General features: G+C 39.7%; 1 protein-coding gene across 4 annotated transcripts; it reads left to right on the top strand.

Moving 5' to 3' along the window:
- Nucleotides 1–24,183: 24,183 nt before the first annotated feature.
- On the top strand, nucleotides 24,184–26,960 carry ACTBL2 (actin beta like 2). Of its 4 annotated transcripts, none has more exons than XM_065545970.1 (2): nucleotides 24,184–24,411; nucleotides 24,538–25,441. In XM_065545970.1, the coding sequence occupies exons 1-2, from the start codon at nucleotides 24,283–24,285 to the stop codon at nucleotides 25,411–25,413; spliced, it is 1,005 nt and encodes a 334-aa protein (XP_065402042.1). In that variant the 5' UTR covers nucleotides 24,184–24,282; the 3' UTR covers nucleotides 25,414–25,441. The 4 variants fall into 4 exon arrangements, with proteins under 4 accessions (XP_065402042.1, XP_065402041.1, XP_005557001.3 ...); XM_065545969.1 differs by having other exon boundaries at nucleotides 24,184–24,514; nucleotides 24,620–25,441; XM_065545971.1 differs by having other exon boundaries at nucleotides 24,295–24,417; nucleotides 24,502–25,441.
- Nucleotides 26,961–27,485: the final 525 nt, after the last annotated feature.

The following is a 27,485-nucleotide window of genomic DNA, read 5'->3' as shown; positions in this document are numbered from 1 at the left end:
TTCTGAATAGAGTTATGACAGTTGAATTCTAATTGGAAAAATAATTACTCATATGCCCTATGAATTCTTACCAAAGATCAAAATAAATGAAAGCATAGTCAATTTATTAAGCATTGTAATAAAGTTCTAATAAAAATTTATACTTTCTTCCTAATGCCTTTGACATTTCAAGAAATATGAGGTACAAGGTGCTCCATGAATATAAGAATATCTGAATTATTCTGCAACAGTTAATACAACATCAACCTACAAATTGGTAAGTTTTTTTAAAAGTCTAAAAATATATATATTTAAAGGGCTATATAATCAGTTTTTCTATTAACATTATTCAGTTTCTGTATGTATGTGTTTATGTGTATGTATATATTATGTATGTATGTAAAATATAAGATGATAGATAGATAGATAGATAGATAGATAGATAGATAGATAGATAATTGATAGATAGATTGATCTCTATCTATCTGGCCAAATCTAGTGATCAGTCTCTGCCACCATCTTGCTTTTCCTCTCAGCAGCATTTGACAGTATTGATAACTTCTTCACTCATGATATACCATCTCCACTTGTGTGCTAGGTCTCTGCTCTTTGAACACTGACAGTCAATAACTGAATCTTCTGCAATGCCCTATTGCCCTTGGGAATATGGCCCTAATCTTTGGTATCTGACTAAAACTTGCCTAAAATTCATTTGATTTATAGTTCTTCTCTACTAAATTTTTATGCCTTCAATACTAGCTATGCACTTCACTAATTAAGACTAGAATCACTTATCTATTTTCCATAAGCTGCATCTCTGACTTTTTATCTACACACTCTATTTTCTGAACAGTCTATATAAATCCATGTACCCACAGTGAAAAGACTATTTTAGTTATACTCCTCTGAGGAGAAGTTTAATCTGATTATGCTCTTAGAAAGAGGCTTCTCATCTCTGCCTTCTCCCAGCCCCTATCTCAGCCCTGCACACGCCCACATTACAAGACAGACACTTTCTGCATGTGCCTTGGATCGGTCCATACCTCTCGCTGTGTAAGTAACATAATCACAGATGAAAGAGGATGGGCAAAGCCAATATGATTTCTCCCCTTGTCTGAGGCTGAAGCAAAAGGCTCCAGAGACTGTCACAGCACGGAAAACAGTGTGTGTCTATGTTTCACTGGTGCTACTATACAGAAATAGAATGATCTCTTCTATAGTCAAATTGGCTCCAGTCTGGAAATAGCCAATGAGCAATGCTCATAGTCTTTTATTAAAATTGTTAAAGACCACTCTGGGCTACCTTAAAAATAAACAAATCTTGAAAAGAGGTATATTAGAAATCATTTTTAAAAGATGCCTAGAAACTTTTTAAATGTATTCTAAAATACAGTACAAAATTGAAAGAACAATACAGTGTTACTAGTCTAGAGTGAGACTCTATCACAGGAAGATTTTCAAAAATGGCTGACAGTAACATTATTTCCTTGTACTTTACATAATTGCACAAAGTGATTCAGAATTCACCTCACGCGCGAAAACAGGCAACGTATGGCATTAAGATGTCATGGTGAAGGAAAATGCATTATGCAAATCACTGCAAAAGCTAAGAGATCAGACTACTTTTCAGAGTCCATGGAATTTGTAATCATTCACTTCTTTTGAAGAATGTGACCCAGACTTTTGGGAAGGCTCCTATACATGGACTCCAATTTTTCTATTTACTTATGCTTGACTAAGGAGGAAAAAAGGAGCTTCCATAATCTTTGCAGTCCTCACAGTCAAATCTTTTTAAATCATGTTCTGTTTCCATTCTCATCTGTTCTAAATGTAAATCTGCAGTTGTCCTCAGACAGTCAACTCTAGAAGGGTGCAAAGATTTCCCCTTGTTGACCTAGAATTCATTTGGAGCAGCACAATTCTCAAGCCCCTTTATTGAGTGAATGTTGACTACAAGTCGAATTTTAATTTGTATAGAGTCAAGATAGGAACTTGGATTATTAGAGAAAGGATAAGCTCAGTGAAAAGAGTGTTTTCCTATATCAAGTATACAATTAACATTAAAATAAAGAAACCCATTATTTTCTAAATGAACATACAGTCTTATTCTAAAGTAGTCAGTTTCCTAAGCAATACAATGTATGAAAATTTTTCTGACAACTGCTACATTTTTATCCAGAGGAATTACACACATGAACTTTGAGCTTTCCTTAGAAAAAAAAAAATAATGGTTCCCAGGCAATCCTTAGCACATCCCTACTATGTATAAGGCATTTATCTTGAGCTCTAAAAGCAGAATGGCCTTTCCTGCGTAAGTAAGGAAAGAACATACAGCAGCTTTTTGACTTACAAAGTAATCCATTCACTGTCTAAAATGTACAATTTCTATTGCAAGGCAATGCACACTAAGTGAGGCACATAAGCTTTGACTCACCCAAACAACACACTCGTCACTTCTCCAGGCAGGTAACTTTCACTGACCTCACCTCCACACTCTCTGCAGTCATGTGACCCATGGGTGTGACAATGATGCTACTCTTCAGCTCATGCCTGCAGTCTGCCCTGCTCCTGACAGCACCCCAGCTGCTGCTGTCCCCTACCCTAGGAGGAAAAGGTAGGGCAGGATTTTCTACACAGTACCTGAAAGGCTTCTGTGGAAACATCTGCTCATCGGGAGGCTGCCAACGTGAGAACCTCATCTCCCTCCTGCTCACCTAGACTCCTCTGCCCCACCCCATTCACCAGCAGAATCAATAGAAGTCCACACCTGCTAAAGCCCTCCTCATTTGTATGTCTGCTGCCTCAGAAGGCTTGTGCTCTCTTTGCTTACATTTTACCTGGCTAGAAGAAGAGAGACTGAAGGCAGTGCAAGAACTTTTTCAAAAGGAGATAGGCCTTTAGGGTCCTCTTAGAATCTTGATAAGCATGAACTGTTCTGAAACGCTCTAATCCAGTGCTTAAAATGTTTTCCCCCTCCCTAAACCAAAACATATTATTGGTTGAGCCTACAGAAAATTGCCAATATTCAACCATTTTTGATATACAAAAATGTCAATTTCATGTGTTTCAGCCTAATCACAGACTTGAGCCTTTGGCTCTATTAGTTCTAAAGTTCAGTTTTTCAAAGACTCAGTAGACTATTGTGACCTGAAACTTCCCTTTGTAACTTTTTATTTTGGGAATGGAGTTCTGTGTCCCTAACAAGTGACCACAAACAAATTTTGGAACATAACCCATTCATAAGTTGAGGTCTGCCTACAAAGAATGTTCTTTGCTGTGCAAGGCAGGTTGATGAATTGCATTTATTAGAATTACAGGATAAAGAAACCACAAAAGGCTAACTTTGGGTCTCCAGATAGCCCTCTCAGCCTTCTGGCTCCAAAACATAATCATAATTTAAGCTGGTCTGGTGGTGAGCCAGGCTGGCCCAGGAAAAATTAGTGCAATCAGACTCATGAGTCTAGGTGAAGGCCACAGTTCTCAACATGGAAACACACAAAGAAAGCTGACTAATCAAAGAGTGAACTTCAGAAATGAAGGAGAGATAAAGAAAACAAACAAACAACAAAAAAGAGTAGACAAATGTGGGGATGTGATTCTAAACAGTGCTCTCAACCATGCTTGCCTGTAGAAATAACTTACGGAGGTTTAAAGATACAGGCGCCTGTGCCTCCCCAGACATTCTAATTTCAGTGGGCAGAAGTGTGTCTGGGCACCCAAGTTTTACAAAGTGCCCTAGGCGATTCTAATAAGCATTCGTTTTTGAGAACTATGGTTCTAAAGATTAGTCCAAAACCAGGAAATAGATCCATGGAGTAAAAGATAGGAAACACGAATAGGATTTATAGGTCTAAAGTGAGCCCTTGATCCAGGTAGTCACCCTAACAGGTGAGGTCAGTGTCATAATTCCCTGTGGTCGTTTCCTGGAGGCATAGAGGCTTCCCATCATTCATATTCAGCCAGGCTAGTTAAAATCAAAGAGTCAGAAAGGTGTGTGGCATTAGGAGAACACAGGAAATGGTCATAGGGTGCCAGTCAAGGGCTCAGTTAGGACCCTAAGGAGAGGGAAAAATGAGGGGTAAAAAACAGGCACAAATTCCACCACTAAGAGATTTCTGAAGATAAGGCATGAACCAAAAAAACCCATGGGTCTGTACTCAGATGGACACGAGGTATCACCGTCAAGCTGAAAGATGAGATTCATTCAATGCTGAGTCCGCAGGTCCTTCTTTTCCTTCTTCTTAGAGCCAGGATTGTTCCTGTAGCCCAGCGGAGGCTGCATTATCCCAGCTGTAGGGGTAAAGAATTTAGCGGCAAAACCCCAGCAAGCCTTTGTAGTTTTTCCCTTAGAATAAACAACTTACTTCCTTCTGTTTGCCATGCCCCAAAAAGAGGGACTTTTTCTTTAAATTCTGCTCAAGACCTAATTTTTCAGGAAACTTTCCACTATAATGGCACAATGTACGGCCCACTCTCTCCCTCAATGTGCAGTCGTGTACAGTTGTACATTTTGTACACCACACAAAGGCACATGACTGACAGTTAGGGACTGAAGTCATGTGGCCTGGTGCAGAGCTGCTTCTGCCCAGAGGACCCCCTTTTTCTATTTTGCACAAAGACTCAGTGGGGCCTAGGAGTAGCTCTGACAGTAATGAATGATTTGCATCTATTCAAATATTTGTTGACTGAATGATTAATCTATTGACTCTAACCCTGCAAAAATCGATGGATAAATGCTGTTTTAAATATTTAACAGGGCATTCTGCATTTACCCTGCACACTGACATTTTCTCCCTAAAAAATGGTCATTTAAAAAAAGAAACTCCATCAAGTATAGCAAGAAAAGACTGTACTCTTACCCAGCCAACTTCATCCACTGACGACAGCACAGAAAAACATAACAGCCCCTTGTTTTGCTGTCTTTGTTTCCCATGTTCTGAGCAAAATTGCACTGGAATTATGAACAGTTAGCAAATGGTATATAAATGACCAAAAGCCAAATGACAGCTCTATGAAAGAGCCAGGCTGGCCCTGGCAAAGCCAGGCTCCTTGGGTTCTGGAACAAGAATTAAGGAATCAAGTTCCATTCCTGGCACTATCCCCAGTTTGCTGTTAACCTTTTTTGCTGTCACCTCCTTTGCATCCACCAGGCTTTGTGACATGCACTGCAGTGCCAATGAAACACCACTTGATAAGATCTGAAAACCTCGGACAGAGGCCACAAAGCCAAGTCAATGCAGGGAGAGTTCCTCAGCTGTGTCTCTCCCTGGGGCCCAGCTCTCTAAGGAATCTCTCTCGCTGGGGCTGTTGAGCTGCTTGTTGAGGTGTCAGCCTTTAACTCCATGGGAATCACGAAAGAAAAAAATGGATTGTAGAAAATATCTCATTTCTCAATGAGACAGAGATTCTTGACAGAGCTTGACCCAGCAGTGTGGAAAAATTCAAGAGAAATGCAGCAGTGTCTTTAAAGAACAGACACATCCTGTACATCTGAACTGGGCTTTCAGTACTGTCTTTCCTCCAGGCTCACTCAATATTAAACCCTTTCATACCATGTGGCTCCTCCTAAGATTCCATCATAACTGTTTCGGCTCACATGAAGACAACTCAAACCATTCTATTTGGACCTCATTTTCTGCCCTCTGTCTTTTCTCACCAGTAAAAGCATTCACTGTGTTTTGGAAATCATATCTATTCTAAAGGTAGGAACTTGGTCCCTTCATAGCTGATGGGGTTCTCTGGATATATCTCCAAGACTGATTTGGTTGGTTTCCAGAAAGTACCTCCTTTCTCTAACACTTCCCAAAGCAGGAAGAATCAGTGAACTCACCTAGCAAATTTGTTCAGCTCTGGGTCTGGTCTGTCGTCTATTTCCTTTTCCACCCACTTCGCTGGAATGCTCTCCAAGTGTGAGGATTATTTGGAACAAATCAGAAGAAAGTTCCTATTTAATAGAAGGTGGAGTGTTGCTCATTACACCTGGGCCCCATCACCGTCTGGGGTGCATCTAATTCCTCAGGAGTCTTGTTCTGACAGAATCCTCCAGGCCTGGTGCTCCCTTCTTCTCAGAATTTACAATGGAAGATGGGGTGGAAGAGGGACTGGCTTTGGTTTTGTTTGTTTTGCGGATAACCAATCTCTCTCTTTGCTTTCAAACTGGCTTCACCTTGCTCACCAAAGAGAGGCCATCAGGCTGAGCACCTGCAATGATGCTGCCCTGGCTCCCCCTCAGTTTTCACCCTGAGTACTGCACCCCAGATTTAAGGCTCACAAGCTGGACCAAGTGACCTCCACAATCCTGCTGTAATTCTTTGAGCCTTTTTCATCGACTAAAACAATTTTCAAGTATAACTCCCTTTTGCTTTTCTCCTTCCCATCATTTTTATTCAGCCAGGCTACTTAAAATAAAAAGGAGCAAAAAGTAACAAAAGTATATGTGTGTGGCTATTATTAATAGGAAGCTACAATTTGAAAACCTCAATCTTCTCATTTGCAGGTAAGATGTACAACGTCTTTACATGTATCTTTGTCTTCTCAGCTTCATTTCTTTCTCCTCCAGAAAAAGTATCCCTCAAGCAGACAAACAAAAAAGTAGAATATATTTAAATTATAAGTAGAGAGGCTGAGGTGGGCAGATCACTTGAGGTCAGGAGTTCGAGACCAGCCTGGTGAACATGGTGAAACCCCGTCTCTACTAAAAACACAAAAATTAGCCAGGCATAGTGGCAGGCACCTGTAATCCCAGCTGCTTGGGAGGCTGAGGCAGGAGAATTGCTTGAACCCAGGAGGCAGAGGTTGCAGTGAGCCAAGATCGCACCACTGCACTCCAGCCTGAGTGACAGAGCAGGACTCCGTCTCAAAAAAAAAAAGAAAGAAAAAGTATAAGTAGACATACTTTAATTTAACCATCCCTACAGAATTAAATGATAGTAATACAGGGGCCAATCTTTGGAGATAGATAAAACAACCCCGGGAAATATTCGGCAATTATCTGGAGACATTTTTGGTTGCCGTGACTGAGGTGGGGAGGAGAGAAGTACCACTGGAATCTAGTGGGTGGGTAAAAGCCAAGGATGCCGCTCAACATCCTTCAATGCACAGCCCCCTACCACAAAGAAAAATGTCAATCATGCCAATGCTGAGAAACCCTGGTCTAGAGATACCAAAGGTCCTGGATATACAAAACCATTATTTTTCCATATAACAGAGAAAGTAATTTATTCTCATTAATAAATAGTAGACTCACTAAGCCAGGCAGTCACATAAATAGCACAATAAAGGTACTATGTAAATTTGAGAGCCAAGACTAAAGAGGCAGGACTTGAAGCTTCTCCAGAGGTTGTTTTTTTTTTTTTTTTTTTTTTTTAACCAGTTAGGCACTAAAGAAAGTTGCTGCCATCTAGGGGATACAAAGAGAATCCCAAAAGCAACCCATTCCTAGCTCCAAGGGCACAAGGTCCAAGCCCTGCAGGCACACTATGCACTCATTTCCCACGTTCCCACACTGCAGAGAAAAAAATATATGTATACTTTGGGTTTTGTGACAAGCAATTGTTTAAAATTAAAAATACATAGATGTGACTCAGAGTCTACAGTGCCTTCAGTTAATTTGTTTTCTCCATTTCACGTGTGTGGTATGAAACTGAAAGTCCAGATTTCTGATAAAGATAACAGATGTTTGCTGACTGCTTTTATTCTCATATTTAGTTAGGGTAGAAAGAGGAGGGTCAATCAGTGGCCTCAGAACTCTCTGATAGGACCTCTCTTTCCACACACCCTTTTCTTTGGGTCATAGCAAGACAACAATAAGCTCTAGGCAAATTATAAATCAAGAGAACTCCTTGCCTTCTTAAAAAAAAAATAGGAAACTTGAATAATTAAACCAACTCTAATTAAATGAAAATCAAGAAGAGTCAGGATTCAGAAGACAGAGCTGTTCCACCAGCCAAACAAGTTGTTATTCCTGCACACACACACAGAGAACCCATGAGGATAACAGAGCCAAAAGGACTTCTCTAAGGGCTTTGAGAAGAGTGTAGAGAGGGATTTTGCACTTCCTCCCTGCAGTTTTTGGAGAAGCTGGCTCTCAGGCTGCAGGAGTGTAGTGTACCAGAGTTATAGGCCCCCTTTCCTTTCTTCGCGGTGGTCTTTCTCAAGCTTATTCATGGCTGCATGGGCTGAACTTTGATTATTTTTCATGCACCAGAAGTGGAAAGCTTCCAACTCCTTTAACACAAGGGTTCCAAAACATCTTAAAATGATGCAAAAACTTATTTTGATCTTCACAACATGCCTTTGAAATAGGCGTGAACTCTATTTCTGTGTTTTAGGCAAAGAAACTGTTGTTTAAAAAGACTAGGACATTTTATTCTGACTGGCCCATCAAGACCTGTAGATCCCGGACCAGTTCATGATTCAGTTTGTAGTTGCATAAAATCGGATGGCTCTTCCTCCTCACTGTTTTAACGTAGCAGCCCTTCCCACTTCCCACCTCCAACCTTGCTGGGGTCCTACAAATACTACTATCCAGACCTTCTTTTATTCCAAGGGAAAAGGTTGAGGGAACTACCATCAGCACAAGAGAAGAGAAACCCACATTATTACTAAGACATGATTCCACAATTGGCCAAAAAGAAGAATTATCTGATAATCCATATGACCTCTTTTACAGCCGTCAGACTACAAGTCAATGGATGGATGGATGGATGGATGGAGAGAAATAGGTAACGCATGAAATTTCCATTAGCTTTCCAGCATTTCCATGAATTTTCTATAGCCCAATTCTCCTAAACAAAGAATCTCATGCAATATTGCATGAGAAAGCACTATCTTGAACAAATACAAGGTATGATTTAAGATAGACACTGTTAGTAACATTTACATTATATTAAATATTAATGTTTTGGGGATACAAAAAAATTGTCTATTTACCTATTATTATTGTCAGAATTGAGTGAGATACTGCAAGAAAAAGCTCTTAAAATTTCATAAGCAGCACTCTGCATATATAACATGTCACTGTTATTGTCAAATAAATTGTCAGTAAAATAAATTGTCACAAAGTCATTTTCCTGAAGGTGATGTCATGTCTCCATATACATGGATGCTTATTTCTTCAAGGATCACATATTCTGAGCACCCACCCAATAAAAGAAAACATGATTTGATAAGTAGAGAGGATAATTTAAAATTGGCACTATCCTCCACCCAATTTCAGAATATTGTATCTAGTCCAATTCATTAAATTATTTTATCTTATAGAAGGAAATGATCTAGAAAAGATATGTACCATAAGCTCCTTTTTATCAATTTATTTCTTGCTTATGTTTTATATAATTTAGAGGAAATGTTTGTGATATGGATGTGTGAGAAAGCAAGATACAAAATTTAATATACATAGAGGTCTCAACTATGTAAAAAAAATATGTAAAGATAAGAGTAGTGATTATCTCTGGGTGGTAAGATTACCAAAAGATTTGTTCTGCTTTAAAAAGGGCCTAATGCTTTTTTTTTTTTTCCTTTGGTTTTGGTTTTTGTTTTTGAGAAGGAGTCTGGCTTTGCCACCTAGGCTGGAGTGCAGTGGCACAATCTCGGCTCACTGCAAGCTCTGCCTCCCTGGTTCACCTCATTCTCCTGCCTCAGCCTCCCGAGTAGCTAGGACTACAGGCGCCCGCCACCATGCCCGGTTAATTTTTTTTTATTTTATTTTTAGTAAAGACGGGGTTTCACCATGTTAGCCAGGATGATCTGGATCTCCTGACCTCGTGATTCGCCCGCCTTGGCCTCCCAAAGTGCTGAGATTACAGGCCTGAGCCACCGCACCTGGCCAATAAAAGTCAATTTTCTTCATCCAATATTAATGAATATTCATTCCTAGGAATAAATATTTTTTCAATGCATTCAAGCAAACAGGTATTCTGTAAGCCTTAATCCTTCCCTTTGTAACATTTTTCTAGAGGCTCTGTGCCCCACTTCTCCTGGGATTTGCTGCTCTCCAAGCTTGTTTCACAGCTATTCCATCTGCATCTCCCTCCCTGTCACCCTGGAGATTTCTTTGGCATACCTTCTGAGCTGAGGTTTTTATTTTCACGGTCTCATATTTTCTTCTTTCTTGATATATCCTCTGGTTTTCTTGGAGCACATGGGCTGACATTAACTCAGAAGAGGTTGGTGGGAGATAAAATGTTGAGTCTTTATGTGTCTGAAAAAGCTTTTATTATTCCCTCATATTACTTGTGATATTGGCTGGGTACAACTCTAGTCTGGATATCATTTTCCCTCTGAATTTCCCATTTTGCTATTGGCAAGACTAAGGACACTTCGGATTGGCAAGACTAAGGACACTTCGGTTCTTATTTTTATGGTTGTGATTATTGGGAGTTTTTTTCCAGTTAAAGCTCTTAGGACCTTCTCTCTCTGCCAAGAGTCTAAACTCTCGCAATGATGTAGGATGTGATGTGCATCCTTTCACCTATTTGTGAGTTAACCAGCTCAAGCTATCGGTTTGCCTCTCAGTTCTGGGCAATTTCCTTAATTCATTTATTTCGTAATATCCTTCCCTCTGCTTTTTTTATTCCTTCCTGTAACTTCTATTAGTTGGATATTGTACGTGTTGGATTCATCTTTCAATTTTTAAAAAATCTTTGTTTTTTTTTTTTTGGTTTTTTTTGTTTTTTTTTTTTTGGTCTGTCATTTTGGTATACTCTCTGGGATATCTCTTCAACTTTATCTTACAACGATTGTATTAAAATTTTCATTTGTGCAATCTTCTTTTTAAGCTCTAAGGGCTCTTCTTTATTCTCTGAATATTTCTTTTTTATAATATTCTCTTCTTGTTTTATATATGCAATATCATCTTTTATACTCAGATGATATTATTTATAGTTTTACCTTTGTTCTTTGTTTCTATTCCTTACATTGTCCCTACCTCCTTTCGGTTTCTTTTGTTCCCATTGTTTCTGTCGATTGTGTCTTTCAAATTAGCGGCTTTTGTCAAATAGCTGGTATCCTTGGCCATCCCTTATCCTTTAAAAGCAAGGCAATAAAAAGTTGACTGGAAGCTCTGTGCTCTTAAGGAGACAGGCTGCTCTGTAGGATGATTTGGCTGGGCTTTTGATTGAGGGATCCCTAAAGTTGATATCTGTATACCTTTCCAATTAGGCTCATCCACCCTCTTGCCTAAGTGATAAAAGCCTGGCTGCCGGCATGTTCTTCAAGGCAGGTTGGGAAAGGAGGCTGCAGACCTCTCTATGCACTATGTAGACTTTTACTTAATTCCTCAGTGGAGTCTATTTTACAACAGATGTGGTTTTATAATACAAATTAGCTCCTACGCAGCTGGTAAATAGAAAAATTATGTCAGTATAATGCAGAATTAATTTATATGCAGAACTTCCTCAGCTCAAGAAAACAGGATGTGGAGCAGAAGTATAACCTTCAGAAGAAAAGGAAAAAGGTTTTAATGGTTGCTGCTCTGGCAACAGAAACCATTTGCCTGTGGTTTGAAAATTAAAAACAAGTACTTAAACCTGGGCTTCACCCCTGAAGAGGCTACACCCCAGACCTGTGGGACTCTTGACTCCTGGCAGGTGGTATTGTCTCTGTGGCACCTTCAGGGCAGCCACACTGACGGAGAAGGCCACTTCTACTGCATTGTCGGAGTTCCTGCGAGCTCTGCTCTTGCGTATGTGCTACCAACACTCGCAGTCAATTATTCCTCTGACTTCATAACAATTGTAATAGACCCCAGCCACAAGCAGCCTGCCTCAATAGTACAAGTTAATTTCCTGAGTATCAATTACTGTCTTTTACTAGTGCTTTGAGTAAGTTTTGAATTTTCTACCTCAATCTTTTTTTGCATATGGCCTTACTTTTAGTGTGCAAGTTTGAAAACTGTGAATTTTTCAGAAATCTCAACCTTATTGTGCCTTATGTTGTTTCCAAAACTGGCCACGACTTTCTTTCCCTGTAGCCACACTCCTTTGCAATGTGACTTTGCAGCCCTGTCCACCAAGAGGTAGATCCTATCTCTCCCCAGCTCTTGAATCTGGGCTACACTTGTGACTTGCTTTGCCCAACTGAATGCATAGAAGAGACACCATGTCAGGTCCAAGCCTGGGTCTCAAAAGTCTTTGCATGCCTCGACTAGACCTCTTGGAACCCTGCCCGGCCACAATGTAAGAGCCTGGGCTTTGCCTACAGGAGGAGAGCAGAACACATTCACCTGAAGTGAGTCAGCCCAGCTTTCCCAGCTAAAGCTCCAGAGATACGGGGCAGGGTTGGAGAGGAGTTCTCTGATGAATTTGCTTTTTATCAGTATCTTCAGCCTATTTCCCTGTTTCTGACCCTAATTTGTCCCCACTTTTAGAAGTTCCTGGGTTTCCATTACTGAGTCTTTCTGGGACTTTAGTAAGAACATTTTGGCTTCTGGGCCTCCCCGACTCCTGCGGAGGCCCTGTTTCCTCAGGGCAGCTGAGTTACCACTGGTTCACCTCTGTCTTACTTTCAAAATGTTATGCTGTTATTGTTATTGTCCTCTCCTGCTCTCTTTATCATTGTTTTTAATGTCTTTTTATTTCCTTACTGCAAAGTTTAGTGGTATCTGGAGAGAACATGTAGATAAACACAAGTGTTTAATCTGCCAAACTTAACAAGAAGTCTCCTCACTTCATTTTACAGATGAGGAAACAGAAGTCTATTGAAGCTAAGTGGCTTGCCCAAAGCCACCTGAGTGATCAGTAAAAAATCTGAAACCACCTAGAGCCCTGGAACCACTCCAATGTTCTTTTCTGTATTCCATGCTACCTTTGCGATTATGTCAGGAGGCCCATCTGATGGAACTAAATCCTCCCCTCATCGAATGTCTGTAGATTTCTTCTGTGCACAAAAGATTCTGCAGTGCCCTTGTCTGTTCTAGCCTTGACAAATACTGTAAGAAGTCAATTCAACCAGCAGTCTAAAATATACAATAAAAGTCTATTACTTTTCCCTGCTGATGCTTAAGCCATCATCCACATAGAATTGCAAATTTTTGTATGCTCGCAGATGATGTGTAAACTCTCAGGCACAAATTAGAAACTATTCAATCAGTGTTTAAAATTCTAACTACATAAACAAATGCCTGTGCTCTAAACTGAAACAAACTGCAAGGTATACAAAGTATCCTTGCTGAACAAGGCAATGACTTTCAAGCCAGGAAGAAATGGCCAGAACAGGTGCTTCAGAATATGCTAATCACCTTTTCTGACATTTAATGGCCCACAGATATCTAGTTACAGTTATCTAGTTTCTGCCAATAAGCATCACTGATTATGCAGAAGAGCCTGGTTCAGATGTCAGGGTCACTTATGCGAAGCCTTCATGGGCTGCCATATTGTCTCCCAGCCCATTCCAGGGATGTGCTCAGCTCCTCCACACAACTCCAGTGGGCATCAAGTCAATGTGGAGCATCACAGGAGCACACAGAACATCCCATAACTCCAAACCCCAGGAGTAAAAAAGCACTACATCTAGATAAGAGACATCTCCTGTCTTGTTTCTTCACATCTACACACTGCCTAAATCAATGAATCCCAAAAAACAATTTAGCTTCCATAGAGAATGTTGCCACAGCTGACACAATACAGTGAGCTTCCGCCTGGCTTACAGAACTCAAACCACTCAAGTCAAAAACTAGGTATTTGCTTCAGGGTCTTTCACCAATTGTTTACCTCCCTTTAGCCATCCCAAGCTTCCTTTTCTTGTACTAACCACAGATTCCTACCCAATACATAGGGTTTGCTCAGTACCCATTAGGATACCTGCCAGGAATGTTGTGCTCACCATTCTTGACCCTCCTTCACAGTGAAGAGGCTCCACTCACCAAAGCTGAGCAGGCATCCTGGAGAGTCACAGAAAATGCAATGAGTGTTGCTAATATTTTGTTCAACTTTTGCTCTTACCATGCATGCTGTTAAACACTTTAGAGGCATCATCTCATGTCAATTCCAAGACAGCTTTATGAGGTAGATACAAGTATTATCTTCCATTTATGGAGGAAGAAACAGACTTGGGAAACTCTGAAACACCCCACTTTACAAACCTAGCAAGTGTGGGAACAAACCTAGCTTTGCCAGATTCTAGAGTTGTATTCTTAATCACTATGTTTCCATAGTTACTGCAGGACCAGCACAAGGCAGAGAAGTTTAGTTTTTGTGTGGCAGCAAATTTGGAGCCCAGGAGATTTTAATATTCACGACTTAAGAGTTTTATGACCGTGGTCTCTAGAAAGGTTTGGGGCTGGAAGAGTTATTCACCAAAGTACTCCGGAAATTACCTAACTATGAAGGGATTAGTGCCTGAACTAAAGCAAAGCAAATAGGGGCAGAAAGCAGAAAAGGTTATAAGAAATATACCAAAGAATATTCAGTATAATTTGATGTCATACTATACTTTGCTTTTCAAAAGTGAATTAAATGAGGCCATGCACAGTGGCTCATGCCTATAATCTCTGCAGTTTGGGAGGCTGAGGTGGGTAGATTACTTGAGGCCAGGAGTTTGGGACCAGGCTGGCCAAACTGGCGAAATCCCGTCTCTACTAAAACTACAAAAAATTAACCAGGCATGGCGCGCACACCTGTAATCCCAGCTACCTGGGACACTGAGGCACAAGAATTACTTGAGCTTGGGAGGCAGAGGTTGCAGTGAGCTGAGATTGTGCCAAGGCACTCCAACCTGAGCACAGAGTGAGACTCTGTCTCAATCAATCAATCAATCAATAAGTGAATTAAATGGTTGAGTCAAATGTAATTCTCAAATTAGAAAATAAAGTGATTTTCAAAATCTCGAGAACATTTATATAAACAGAGCACTTGGAAGAAACTAATAAATTTGGTTTAGCTATTTTAAGCTAGAAATTAAATCTGTGACATGTTGAAATGTTAACATAACCCAAACAATCAATTATCAGTTTAAAAATAAATATTGGAAGTACAATAGTCAATGAGTAAACAACTAGAGTTGGAAATCCCTATTCTAGACACTGTTAGAAATAAAATGTGAAGATGATACAGAGAGTATACTTAAGGAGACAACCACATACATAAATAATAAAAAACAAAAAGAGAAAAGAACTACAATAGCGATATAAGCTATGGGACTTTAGAGATGCATAAATCTCTAAAGTCATAAATCTTTAATCATAAATCTTCATCCCTCCCGGGGAAACTGTTGAGTATCCAAGATGGGCTTTCAAAGATGGATCAAATGTCAAAGGATAGAGAAGGTGGGAAGGACATTTCCAGTGGAGTAAGCAGTGTCAGCAATTCTGAGTGACAGGCTGTCTAGGAATAGCAATTAGTTCCAAAGACTGGAGCATAAGGTTCACAAGTGGGGGAGGAGAAAGGATACTAAAATATCAGGCTGGGGAAGTAGGTCGGAGCCAGATAATAGAGGGCCTTAAAGTCCTAACCAAGAAGTTTAGACTTTGTTCAATAGCTAATGGAAAGTCATCAAAAGCTTTCAAACAAGGAGGGACAAGTTCTTACGTGACTCATACTCTAATCTTCTTATATTTCCATAAATGAATATACAAATTTCATAAAATAAATGAAACTGCCTCATATCTCTCCCCATTCACTCTGTTTTTTATGGCAATCTTGCCCTTGGGTAAATATTCCTAAATTATTTTGCATTTTTTTATGTTCTATACAATATTTCCAATTAGCCTTTTATCTAACCTGAAACCCTTTTTTTCCTTTCTGGTTGGAACTGAAAATATCATTAATCTCAACCAGGGATATCAACAAAAGAATTCTTCCTCTTTAAGTTTAGTCCTAAAGTCTATTTATGATACTCTACTAGTCTGACCCAGATCCCATTTGTAACTGGATGTGAGAAGAAGGAGGGCTTGCCCTGAATGCTTCGAACAAGGCTTTCCTTTTGCAAATTCTTATATTATGGCATCTTTGGGTGCCCTGCTTCAAAGAACCCAGTTTCAGAGGAAAATGATCGGAAGAAGTCAAAATGCTTCTATTTCTTTCATAAAGATAGCCCTCCTGCTAAAAGATAAAAGAAATAAATCTTTTTAAAAGTCCCCAGAAGTAATAACATCATTTAAAAACCTGTTCCAGTCTCTCTCAGCCCATCCTACCAGAGACAGAAACAGAAACAAATTCTAGGAGCCAGACCTCTGAGTTTTCTCTCCAAAGTGGCAACAAAACAACTAACCAGAAAACAGTTTTATTTTATTATATTCTCAGCAATTTTATTGTAATTGCTGGTTAAAATTCTTCCTTTTGTCAAATAAATGCATTCCACCATATCCCATCCTCAATAAAACAAAGGGGGACGGAACCTCCCTTCCTGCCCTGCAATCTTTTGAATTGTATTCCTTTTTAATTCCTAAAGACTGCAAGCCAAAAATAAAATTCTGAAGACTGTACACCAAAAATAAAATTCTAGGCCCCCCAACCATCTGAAAGGACCCCTCCTTTCAGCAAGGGCATCCCAAAGCAAAACTGAAAAACTAGTTCAGGCCATTATAGGAAAGGGAGTCAGACATGCCTCATTCTACCCTCCTCCCTTCTGGAATTACTGATAGAACAGACTTAAAGTCTGATAAGAAACATTTACAATCTATTGTCTCTGAAGCCCGCTACCTGCAGGCTTCACCTGCATGAAAACACCTTGGTCTCCACAACCCGTTATCTTAACCCAGACATTCCTAAGTCTTTGACCATAACTTAGCTCTTTCAGCCAATTGCCAATCAGAAAATCTTTGAATCTACCTATGACCTGAAAGCCCCTGCTTCCAGTTGTCCTGCCTTTCTGGACTGAGCCAATGTACTTCTTACATTTATTTGATTGATGTCTCATGTCTCCCTAATACGTATAAAGCTAAGCTGTACCCTAACCACCTTGGGCACATGTTCTCAGGATCTCCTGAGGGCTGTGTCACAGGCCATTGGTCACTCATATTTGGCTAAGAGTAAATCTCTTCAAATATTTTACACAGTCTGACTCTTTCCATCAACAGGACTAAGTTTTACATTTGGGCATTTTTCATATGATTAAAGAAACTTAGCCACACAGTATTTTACATTCTGTTCTTGTAGATACCAATACCAATCCATCCCCAAAACAAAAAGGACCATAGAACACTGGCTTCCCACTAGTTCTTTTCTCCACATGAAATGCATGCTCCACCCTCAAATGCATGCTTACTGCAATGAATTCACTTGCCTCCATTCGTGGTCCTTGTTGGCTGGAAGCCATGCTACAGGGACATGGAGGCCAAGGGGAAATGGAGAATCTGCATCTCTTCTAAGGGGAGTAGCTGCTATTCAGCTTAGTTTGGGAATGAGGTCTCCATGTTGCTTATCTTTCTTTCTTTTTTTTTTTTTTTACAAGAGAAGTAGGAATTCAAAGATCCACTTTACAAATATTAAACACTGAAAATTCAAAAATGTTTGTAGGACGTTGTGTGGGCCAGCATAGTCATGCTGAGGATCCCTGTCTGTGTACTCTGCACTAAGCTGTGATCTGGACTGAATAAGCAACCCAGAAAGAATGCCTATCTTTCTCATCCAGGCATCATCAACTCAGCATATCTTTTTCTCCATCTTAAGAGTAAGATATCCTGATATTAATATTAATAACATAGAAGAACCTAGACGTTTTGTGGTTCTCTAGAAGTTTTTTTTTTTCTTTTGACTTCAAGATTCCATCTGGTTTCTGCTCTGAGATGGCATTTAGATACCTTAAAACCAAATATTATACTAGTATTGTCTTTTCTGCAGTTTCTTCAGTGCTGTTTTTCCTGGACTTGGTGACATGGCAACTTAAGGAAGGGAAACCATCATTAAGCAAGTTTTAAGTCCTAATATTCCATTGTCCTTGCTTTCATCTAGGTTTCCTATTTCTTTTATAAATTCTGTTCCCCTCCTCCCCTGAATGGCACTTCACAGGGCCTTCCTGCCTCTTCATTTTTGCTCTGAAAACAGATAAAGTGCTTCATTGATTTCAGCAAAAGTAGAATAAACATATCCTCAGGAAGCCTTACTAATAAGAGATACCTGAAATAATTTCTTACCTGTGTCTCCTAAGATCCCCAAAAAGCCTGTTTCCCTTGGCAAAAAAAAAGAAAAAAACTTACACTGAATCATATCCTACCAATCAAAAAGTTTGCTCCTGGAAGTGATTTAGGCGGTTTCCAAAAGTGAAGTAGCTTTTTCATCTGCATCATCCACCTTCAGTGGACTTTTCCCAGGGCAGCTCATTTCCATAGCAGCAGACACTCTGCAGGCAAGGAGACACTGGCTGTGTTCTGCTGCTTGACAATCCATAATCCCATCTTGCCAGTTATAAGTAGACATGGGCTTCTAGATGATCTTCATGAAAATGTGCAAGAAATCGGGCGTGATACCTAAGCTGTCACAAAGCCAGACACAAAGCTGTCACTGAATGAAGAATAAACACTGACCATAACTTAGTAACTGCAAAGCATTTTTTGTTCTTTGTGCTTTTATGACAGACTGGATTGATTTAAATTCGCCTTTCAGGACCTGTGTTCTCTGGCCCTAGTTTGTATCAGGTCACAGCTGCATTGAGTCATTTCCTCTCCAACTGTCTGAGATCTTCCCTTCAAAGCCTTGCAGGCCCTGGGTCACTCATGCTATGTGAACTATCTCAGCTCCCAAGTGAATTTTTCCCAACTCCAAGGCATACTCTTTACGGTGGTCTGATCATCGGGACCTTTCTTTTGACCTGATTTCCTGTTCTCCACTTTTGCTCCCACCTCTGTAATCTGGTGGTTCCTGTCCATCTGGATTGGCTTTCCCTCTTGGCCTGCTTTAGAGATATCAGATTTGATCAATTACCCCAGGCTCACTCCACTTCCTAAAACAGAGCCCCCTTCTCCACTTTCTGCTATTCACACCTTGGCATGTCATGGTCAAATCTAGGTGTTTGAAGACAGTGCCACTTGGGGTCTGAAAGATGACACCTGGCAGGCGGCAATTCTCCCTTGGCTGCAGTCCAAAGGATGCATCTGTCTCATCTGTCTCCTTGATCTAGTTTTTGCTTTTTGATAGTCCCCTTGCCTATCCTACTGTTCCCTCCTGAGAACACTCTCATATTATTTTCTTATTTTAGATAATAGCAGATTTGCCTCTTTATTTGCAAATGTCAATCTTTCTCAGTTCAGGCATTAACTTGTCATTTTGTTTTCTCCATTTTGAGAGTAAGATATCCTGATATTAATATTAATAACATGGAAGAACCTGCTACGGTTCTCTCAATTTTTATTTGATTTTCTTCTCTTGACTCCAATATTCAGCCTGATTTTCATTCACTCTGAGATGGATTTGGATACCTTCAGATGTTGTTTCCCAACAGGGAATACAAAGACTTCACAGGGACAGTCCTTGTTGGCTGCCGCTCTTACTAGGAGCCAGCCAGGTACCCTGTGCCCTTTCTTTTAGCTCATCGTTGGGCAGAGATTGGGCTCAGGGCTTGGTCTTCTCGGGTTCTAAATCCTGACACTACTGTGGTGGCTCTATATAGCCTTGGTCAGTTTCCTCTTCAAGCTTCAGTTTATTCCTTCTAAAATGGGGATGATAATCCTAGGTACCTCATAGGGTTGTCATGAAGACTAAAGAAATGATGTGTGTAAGGGATTTAGCATAGAGACTGGCACATACATGATCCATAATCACTATTTGTATTGTTATCCCCTTCACCTTTCAGGATCAGAACACGATGTGGTGCTTATCTGTGTTGAATGACACATGGTTCCTATCAGCAGTGGCTGAACTGTGAATATTGATGCTTCCAATTATACAACTGTTTCTTCTCCCCTTTCCTTACAATCAAGGCATTTCCAAAGGTTCATCCACTACACACAGGAATCTGTTCTTCCTCTTAACAACTTTGTTTACAGGTCAATTGAAATAGTCAAAAGCTGATCTATGGCATATTTTAAAAGTTAGTTAGGAAGAACTGCCATAAAATCTATGTTAGGCCATTTATCCATCATCAGGGAGCCCTATTGCCCTGTGGCGTGAAAGCTGGTTTTGTTCACAGACAGTGGGCTCACACCAGATAGGGGCTGGGAGCTGTGGTCAACTGCACCAATAAAAAGATTCTTATGCTCAGATTTTCCTTCCAAGTGCATCCTGGAACTGGTCAAGACGTACCTCACCAAAACCACTTTTCCTCCTTTCTGCCCCTGCCTGCCTCAGGAAATATGTGAGTCAGGTTTTACTTGAGGAAGTGTTTGTTGTATTTCTGATTTTTCATGCCATTTTTTACATGGTTCTATATATTAAAACAAACAGAAAATCACAATAAGCTCTATCAGTAATTATTATTGGTGGATTTACTATTTGTAAGAATTATTAAAGCTATATGTTGAGACTTCTCCAGAGAGAAATAATGGTAATTATCTCTACCATTTTATCTCTCTTTACCAGAGATTATTTGGTATCGTAAGATACCATGTTTAAGCCATTGTATCAATATGAAATACAAACCTTAGGCAGTATTTAACTACAAAATAAGTAAGCTTTTTAACTTTTAAGAAGTGGTCAGCTATATCTAGCTATGAATGAACAGATGAGTATATAATGAAAACAAATCACACTGCTTACCCATTCATGTATCTATTTCTCAAACACATTACAAATCTCCACTAAAAGCAGAGTACAGTTGAAGGAGATTCTCAGAGCATCACCACACTAGAGAGGTAGACATGTGTGCAAAATCAGCCAAGGATGGAAGGAAAGAGGGTGTGGTGCACAAGGAAGGAACCAAGTGTGGACAGAGAGGAAGGCAGCTGACCTCCACGTAATGAGGCGAAAAGAGGCCTCATTAAAATGCCCAATCTCAGCAGTTCAGTTAAACAGATGAGAGCCTAGACAGGAGATGATCGCTAAAACAGGGCTTCCATGACCCATGGGTAAGAGCGTCTCCTCAGATCTCATGTACTCCGGAGGGAAAGCGACACCCAATTCTGGAGTTCCTCTTCCTTCCACATGCCTGTGAAAATTCAAACTCTTGTTGTAAGCCTCTACACTCTTGCTGATTCTGTGTAGAGACCTAGTTTCAAATACACAGTTGATTCTCTGGTTTCATCCAAGTTGGTGGTGCTGCTGTAATACTGCCTCCGTTGGTTGCTGGCGGCCTCCTGCTCATCCTAGTTCCAGACACGTACTTGATTCTCTGGTTTCATCCAAGCTGTGATGCTCATGCCTGCAATATTACCTCCACTGGCCAATGACAGCCTCCTACCCATCTTCTGAGACTCAGCCCATGGGTCATCTCCTTTGGCCTCTCATTCTGTTTGACCTGACCTCAGGTTCAGGGGCCCCTCATTCCACCTCTATGTCTCCTTGAGCTCCTTCTCTTATCTCCTGTGTTGTATGCCTGTTATTTGTGTATTTGGGAGTGACATTCAAGATCTTTAACAACTGGGACAGTGCTGGCAGAGCCCTTTCAGAACATAAGCCGGCTCTTTCATACCAGTGCCAAATGGCCACCTGTTGACCTGGGGTAAGGTGACTTTCACCCACAAGACAGTAAACTCTTTAAAAATAGGGCTGTGTTTTATTCATTGATATATGACCAGTGCTCAGAACATAGGAAATGTTTAATAAATGTTTGTGGATTGCTTGAAAAATCTAAGGTTGACAAAGGCAAAGCAAGGAGACACAGTAGCTTCCACTGGCTGTCTTCATATATGATGCCCATACTTAAACCTCACTCTAGTTTTGTGTATCTGCGTAATAGTCAAACTAGGCAAAATGTAAAAGAAAAAGAATATTCTGGGCTTCCATGAGTGAACCTTAAAGGGCCCTAAAGGTTTAGGTAATTAATTAAACATTTGTAAATTCTGGTCAGTTACAAAGTCTGTTACCTCCAAGAACAATACCCCTACTCTCAGCCTCCAGAGCCCAGTATTTATAAACCCATCTTCCTATGTTTTACTCAACACAAATTCTTACTACTTTGTAAAAATTTAACCAACTCAACAGATGATATTTTTTAATGGCTGTTGAATTATGATAAGCCCCTCTTGCATTATTGAGAGTTCATTAAAAGAGAATAAGCTTACTTTAAGAATACATAATTGGTGAAATTTTCTCTTGAGACACCAGAATTAAAACAGGCTAGACAGTCTTCTAGCAAAATCATACATCAGCTACACTCTCAAGGCATCAGTTATGCTGTGTGGACTCAGTACCAAATATCCCTTAGTTCAAGGTGATTCTAAGGATAGCACTCTAGTAAGTGTAGGATCTAAGGCTGCACTTGGTACTATGAGGGCTCCTCCACTGACATTTCCACCAACTTGGCTTTGTTTTATATTCCAGACTGGAGCATTCATAAATGGGGACTTATGCTAAATGCAATGTGTATTTCATTTTTTCCATTTTGTAAAATGTGCATGTAGTTTGTTATGGGATTTAAAAAAAAATGCCCAGAAGCACCATCCTATAGCAATAAAATATTGTTTTAATCAAAAGCTTGGTTGTACTACATAACAAGCAAGTTCATAAAATCATTCAGTGTGAAGGTTTTTAACATTGTTGAAGAAGGAATTTTGCAGTTACAGAAAAGATTAAAGGAAAGGGCTGTTCTGGTGAGGCCTAAAGCAAAACCATGGATCTTGTGATGAAACATGCATTCTGCCATGACCGATTGTCACCAGAAAGGTTTTGAAGGCACATTATAGCACTGGATAAAATAAATCTATATCAAGTTATAGACAAAGAAGAAGGCTGGACACTCACAGCTTGGTGCTATGCCATAACTCTCCAAGAGGCTCACTGGGCAAAGACTCAGGCTGGTTCTCCTGGCCTTGAGCTGGAGGGTGTTTTTTGTCCAGCAAATAGGGGCTGTGCTACCTCTTACAAAGTGAGCTTTATTGGGAAAGTGAATGAATGAGGAACCCAAATAAAGATGATTTTGGAGAACCCAGATGTAGACATGGAAAATTTCTTTGCTTTACAAGAGCTGACAGAGATAATGATATTCTATTTGCCTAACACATAGGGGAGCAGAAGTAATGAGCTTTCTTAAATGCTGTTTCTCTGTAACACATTGCTGATGTCCTACATTTTACCGTCATACACATCTTTCCAGGTAGTCTGTATTTCTATATGAAACATGGAATCCAAACAAATTGTTGCTATGAAGTGATCAGGGTGTAATATATATTGAAATGGAAGGAAAGCTGATATAATTCTAGTTGTATATATTTTAATAACCACATAGAGGTTTAATGTTATAATATAGTATATGTATTTTGAAGACCAAAATGTTTTAAGGATTAGTTTAAATATATAATATTTCAAATTTGTCTTATCATTTCATTTTGTTCATTGTTGTAGAACTTAAGAGTTGTTGCAAACAAATAAATTTTTATAACCTTCATCTTAATAAATTATGCAAAATAGTTGACTTTCAGTCATTATACAATTAACATGAACCCAAGGAATCTGGTTCTATGAACAATGTCTAGACACAGTAAATGTTTAATGAAATTTGGTTACTAGAAATTTATATCAGAAAAAAATATCTGTAGGGGTTAAATTTAGTGATCATTCTATTGCTTTCTCTTGATCTCTGATGGAGTAGAAGTCTATTAAATATCTCTACATTTTGCTTGACACAAGTGCATTGTAATTACAGCCATCACGCCATCGTTAGCCATTTATTATTTTCATTTACTAAAACAGTCTCTATGATGATGACATCCTGTGGGATTAGGAATCTAATGGAAACAAAAATCTTGAAAAAGTGAAGTTTGCAGGGTAAGACCCCTCATCAGAACAATATCTTAAGAATGAAAAGGTAAAGCTGGTGTAGGTAAAGTGAAGCCTCAGGGATGCTAAGGAGGGAGACTTCCTCCCAGCAGAGTTGCCATACCTAGCACCAGCTTTCTTTCATCTTGCTTTTATATCCCCCACTGCATCATCATAGGTATCTAGAGACCTCACCAGGCAGGCTGACGGTCATGTGTGGGTTGCCTAATTACAGGAACCTGAGATTTGACCACTCGGTAGCCAATTTTCTCTTTATGTAGAAAGATCTGATGATTTATATAATAATCATCATCATTAATACCTCAAAGGTGACCTCACCCAGAAATGCTGGGTACTGGTGGAGTAGGACAGGGGTGGGGCCAGTGTGTTCCTTTAAATTCCTGTGTTCCCAGTGCAGGCTCCCCTGTCTGAAGGCATTTCTGGAGTGTTTTCGGCCTGTTCACTTTCTCTTACTGTGTTTGACTTCTGTTCATTCGTTTGGAAGATCCCAGCCAGCACCATGACTGATGACGAACTGTCTGCCTTGGTAGTGGATAATGGGTCAGGGATGTGCAAGGCAGGCTTTGGTGGTGACGATGCCCCCCGGGCTGTGTTCCCCTCCATGATAGGGCGTCCTCGACACCAGGGCGTTATGGTAGGCATGGGCCAGAAGGACTGCTATGTGGGAGACGAGGCTCAGAGCAAGAGGGGCGTCCTGACCCTGAAGTATCCTATCGAGCATGGCGTGGTCACCAACTGGGACGATATGGAAAAGATCTGGTACCACACATTCTACAATGAGCTCCGTGTGGCACCAGATGAGCATCCCATCCTCCTCACCGAGGCACCCCTGAACCCCAAGATTAACCGGGAAAAGATGACTCAGATCATGTTCGAGGCTTTCAACACACCAGCGATGTATGTGGCCATCCAGGCTGTGCTGTCCCTGTACGCCTCAGGTCGTACCACAGGCATCGTGATGGATTCTGGGGATGGGGTCACTCACACCGTGCCCATCTATGAAGGTTATGCCCTGCCTCATGCCATTCTCCGCCTGGATCTGGCAGGCAGAGACCTGACTGATTACCTCATGAAGATCCTGACAGAGCGAGGCTATAACTTTACCACCACCGCTGAGCGGGAGATTGTGCGAGATGTCAAAGAGAAGCTGTGCTACGTAGCCCTGGACTTTGAGCAGGAGATGGTCAGGGCAGCCGCATCCTCCTCACTGGAACGGAGCTATGAACTTCCTGATGGGCAGGTGATCACCATTGGGAATGAACGCTTCCGATGCCCTGAAGCCATTTTCCAGCCTTCCTTCCTGGGCATTGAGTCCAGTGGGATCCATGAGACAACCTTCAACTCTATCATGAAGTGCGATGTGGATATTCGCAAGGATCTCTATGCCAACACCGTGTTATCTGGAGGCAGCACCATGTACCCGGGCATTGCTGACCGGATGCAGAAGGAAATCATAACCCTGGCACCCAGCACCATGAAAATCAAGACCATAGCTCCCCCAGAGCGGAAGTATTCTGTTTGGATTGGGGGCTCCATCCTGGCCAGCCTGTCCACTTTCCAGCAGATGTGGATCAGTAAGCAGGAATATGATGAGGCTGGTCCTCCTATCGTTCACAGAAAATGTTTCTGAATGGGCTTCCATATTCGTGGGCTTACATTTTCCCTTTTCCTAGGTCACAGTGATGGTACTGCTTTTATCCACTTTCAGTAGAATACATCACTCTTCCTAGCGTAAACCAGCAAACCTATCTCTCCATCCAAGTATCCTGGGCTTTTACCCAGATAACCACATCTGGATCTCTGGCAAGTACAGGTGAATTCTAATACCATATTCTATTTTCTTTGTCTATACTGTTCAAAGATATGTAGACCAGCTTAAATACATATAAGTGACAAGGAGTAAAATCATGAGAAATGTCATTTCAGAATGGATAACTATAATTATCAAGCTTTAAAACCTAGTTCTCGCTAAAATATTTAACAAGAACAGGCTATATAAACTTGTTTTAAAAAAAGGTGTGTATGCATTTAGCAACCATGTCTTACGAGTTAAGTATCTTTGTTTTGTTTACTTCTTTGTATGGAGATAATGAATTATAAAGTTCAACAATATCCATATATACATAAGCACCAGGAAAATAAAATATATTGTGAAATATACTGATGCATCTAGCTATCTGAACAGCTAATGTGAATTTCTTTACTCCCAAAAGTCATCATTTTAATAGGTACATATTTTAATTGTTTCCCTTGCTAAATAAGCATAATGAGACAGCCATCATTCCATTAATGTTTATAAATCATCTAAATGTTCAGCTCATAGTGGAGTTCTGCTGCTCAAATCATATTTTAATATCTTTCTTATTGAACCTCCTCATAACAAAACTACAGACAACATCTAATTATTAAAAGAGATAGATATGATAATATCAAATTAATGTCATTATGTTACAATTTGACAGAGGTAATATTATTTCTATTTCTTAGCATAATAGCACATCTTGAACAATTTCTGTAGACCAGGATTATAGATATTTCTCTTATGCAAGGATTTCACTGTCGGAAAATATAGCTGCAGCATCTTTATTAATTATAAATTTTACTACCAGTATAGCAACACAATTTTATTCTTGGAAAGCTTTTAGTATAATTCTACTTTATTATGTCCAATAACTAGCAATACTTATTTATGCAAACGGTCTCTGAGATACTAACATCTTTGAAAATATCAATGTATCTTCCTATAATGTCTAAAATATTTTAGTTACTCCAGTGGTGATTTATCAACCAATTTTAAGTACCAGTATATTTATTCCAATCTATACTTTGATTTCTGAATATTTGGATATCAGCATTATTTGTATTTTTCAGGGTAATTTCTGAAAATTTAAAATATTTATTTGGATTGCTTATTCAGGCATTATCAGGTACTCTGGAAGGAGGAGTCGCTTTTCTTTTCTTCTTAGTTGGGAAACTTGTACTTACGTTATAAATCTTTAAAATGGAATCAGTAAGAATTTTTTGTTTAAGATAATGCTTTTCAAATAATTTGATTATTCCTTATTGCCTTTATCTGACAACGTAATTTTTAAAATGCATGTAAGCAAAATTAATCTCCAAAAACACTTTATTTTATATAACTTGCTTTCAGTACATTAAAATTGCTTCATACTTGTATACTTGGATTTCCTGTTATTTCTCCTCAACCATTCCCTTAGAATTAGAGAATGATCCAGATAGCATCTCTTTTTATATGTGTGACCTATTCATCTGTATGTTACAATTTTGTACCTCATACATTTAATTATGTAAACATTAAAAGACAAATTTTAAAAAAAGGATAGCTAGCCATTTAATATTATATAGATTTCTCATAATCTAAATTTTAAAGCTGGGACTCAGTGGACAAACGGATCTTCAGGTAATTAATAGGCAGAGACAATGTCAACAATAATAATCATAATATTTTGGATTTATATGCTACAATGCATTCCATTTGGAGAGTGAGTAGTTCTCACAAACATTCTGACCTGCATTCTGAATTACCAAAAAATAAAAAATAAATACGACTTCCCACCCACAGAATATATATGGAGCAGGTAATGTGAACATACAAGAGAGTGAGCTATAGAGCCCCACAACATTAGGTGAAAATATGAGCCCCATAATGCAAACTATGCATTATAAATCTTAAATTACTGT

This window comes from Macaca fascicularis, chromosome 6 (genome assembly GCF_037993035.2).
Source record: "Macaca fascicularis isolate 582-1 chromosome 6, T2T-MFA8v1.1".
In the NCBI taxonomy this organism is placed as follows: Eukaryota; Metazoa; Chordata; class Mammalia; order Primates; family Cercopithecidae; genus Macaca; species Macaca fascicularis.
The sequence above is the reverse complement of the archived record's forward strand: the minus strand, read 5'-3'. Positions and strand labels throughout refer to the sequence as shown.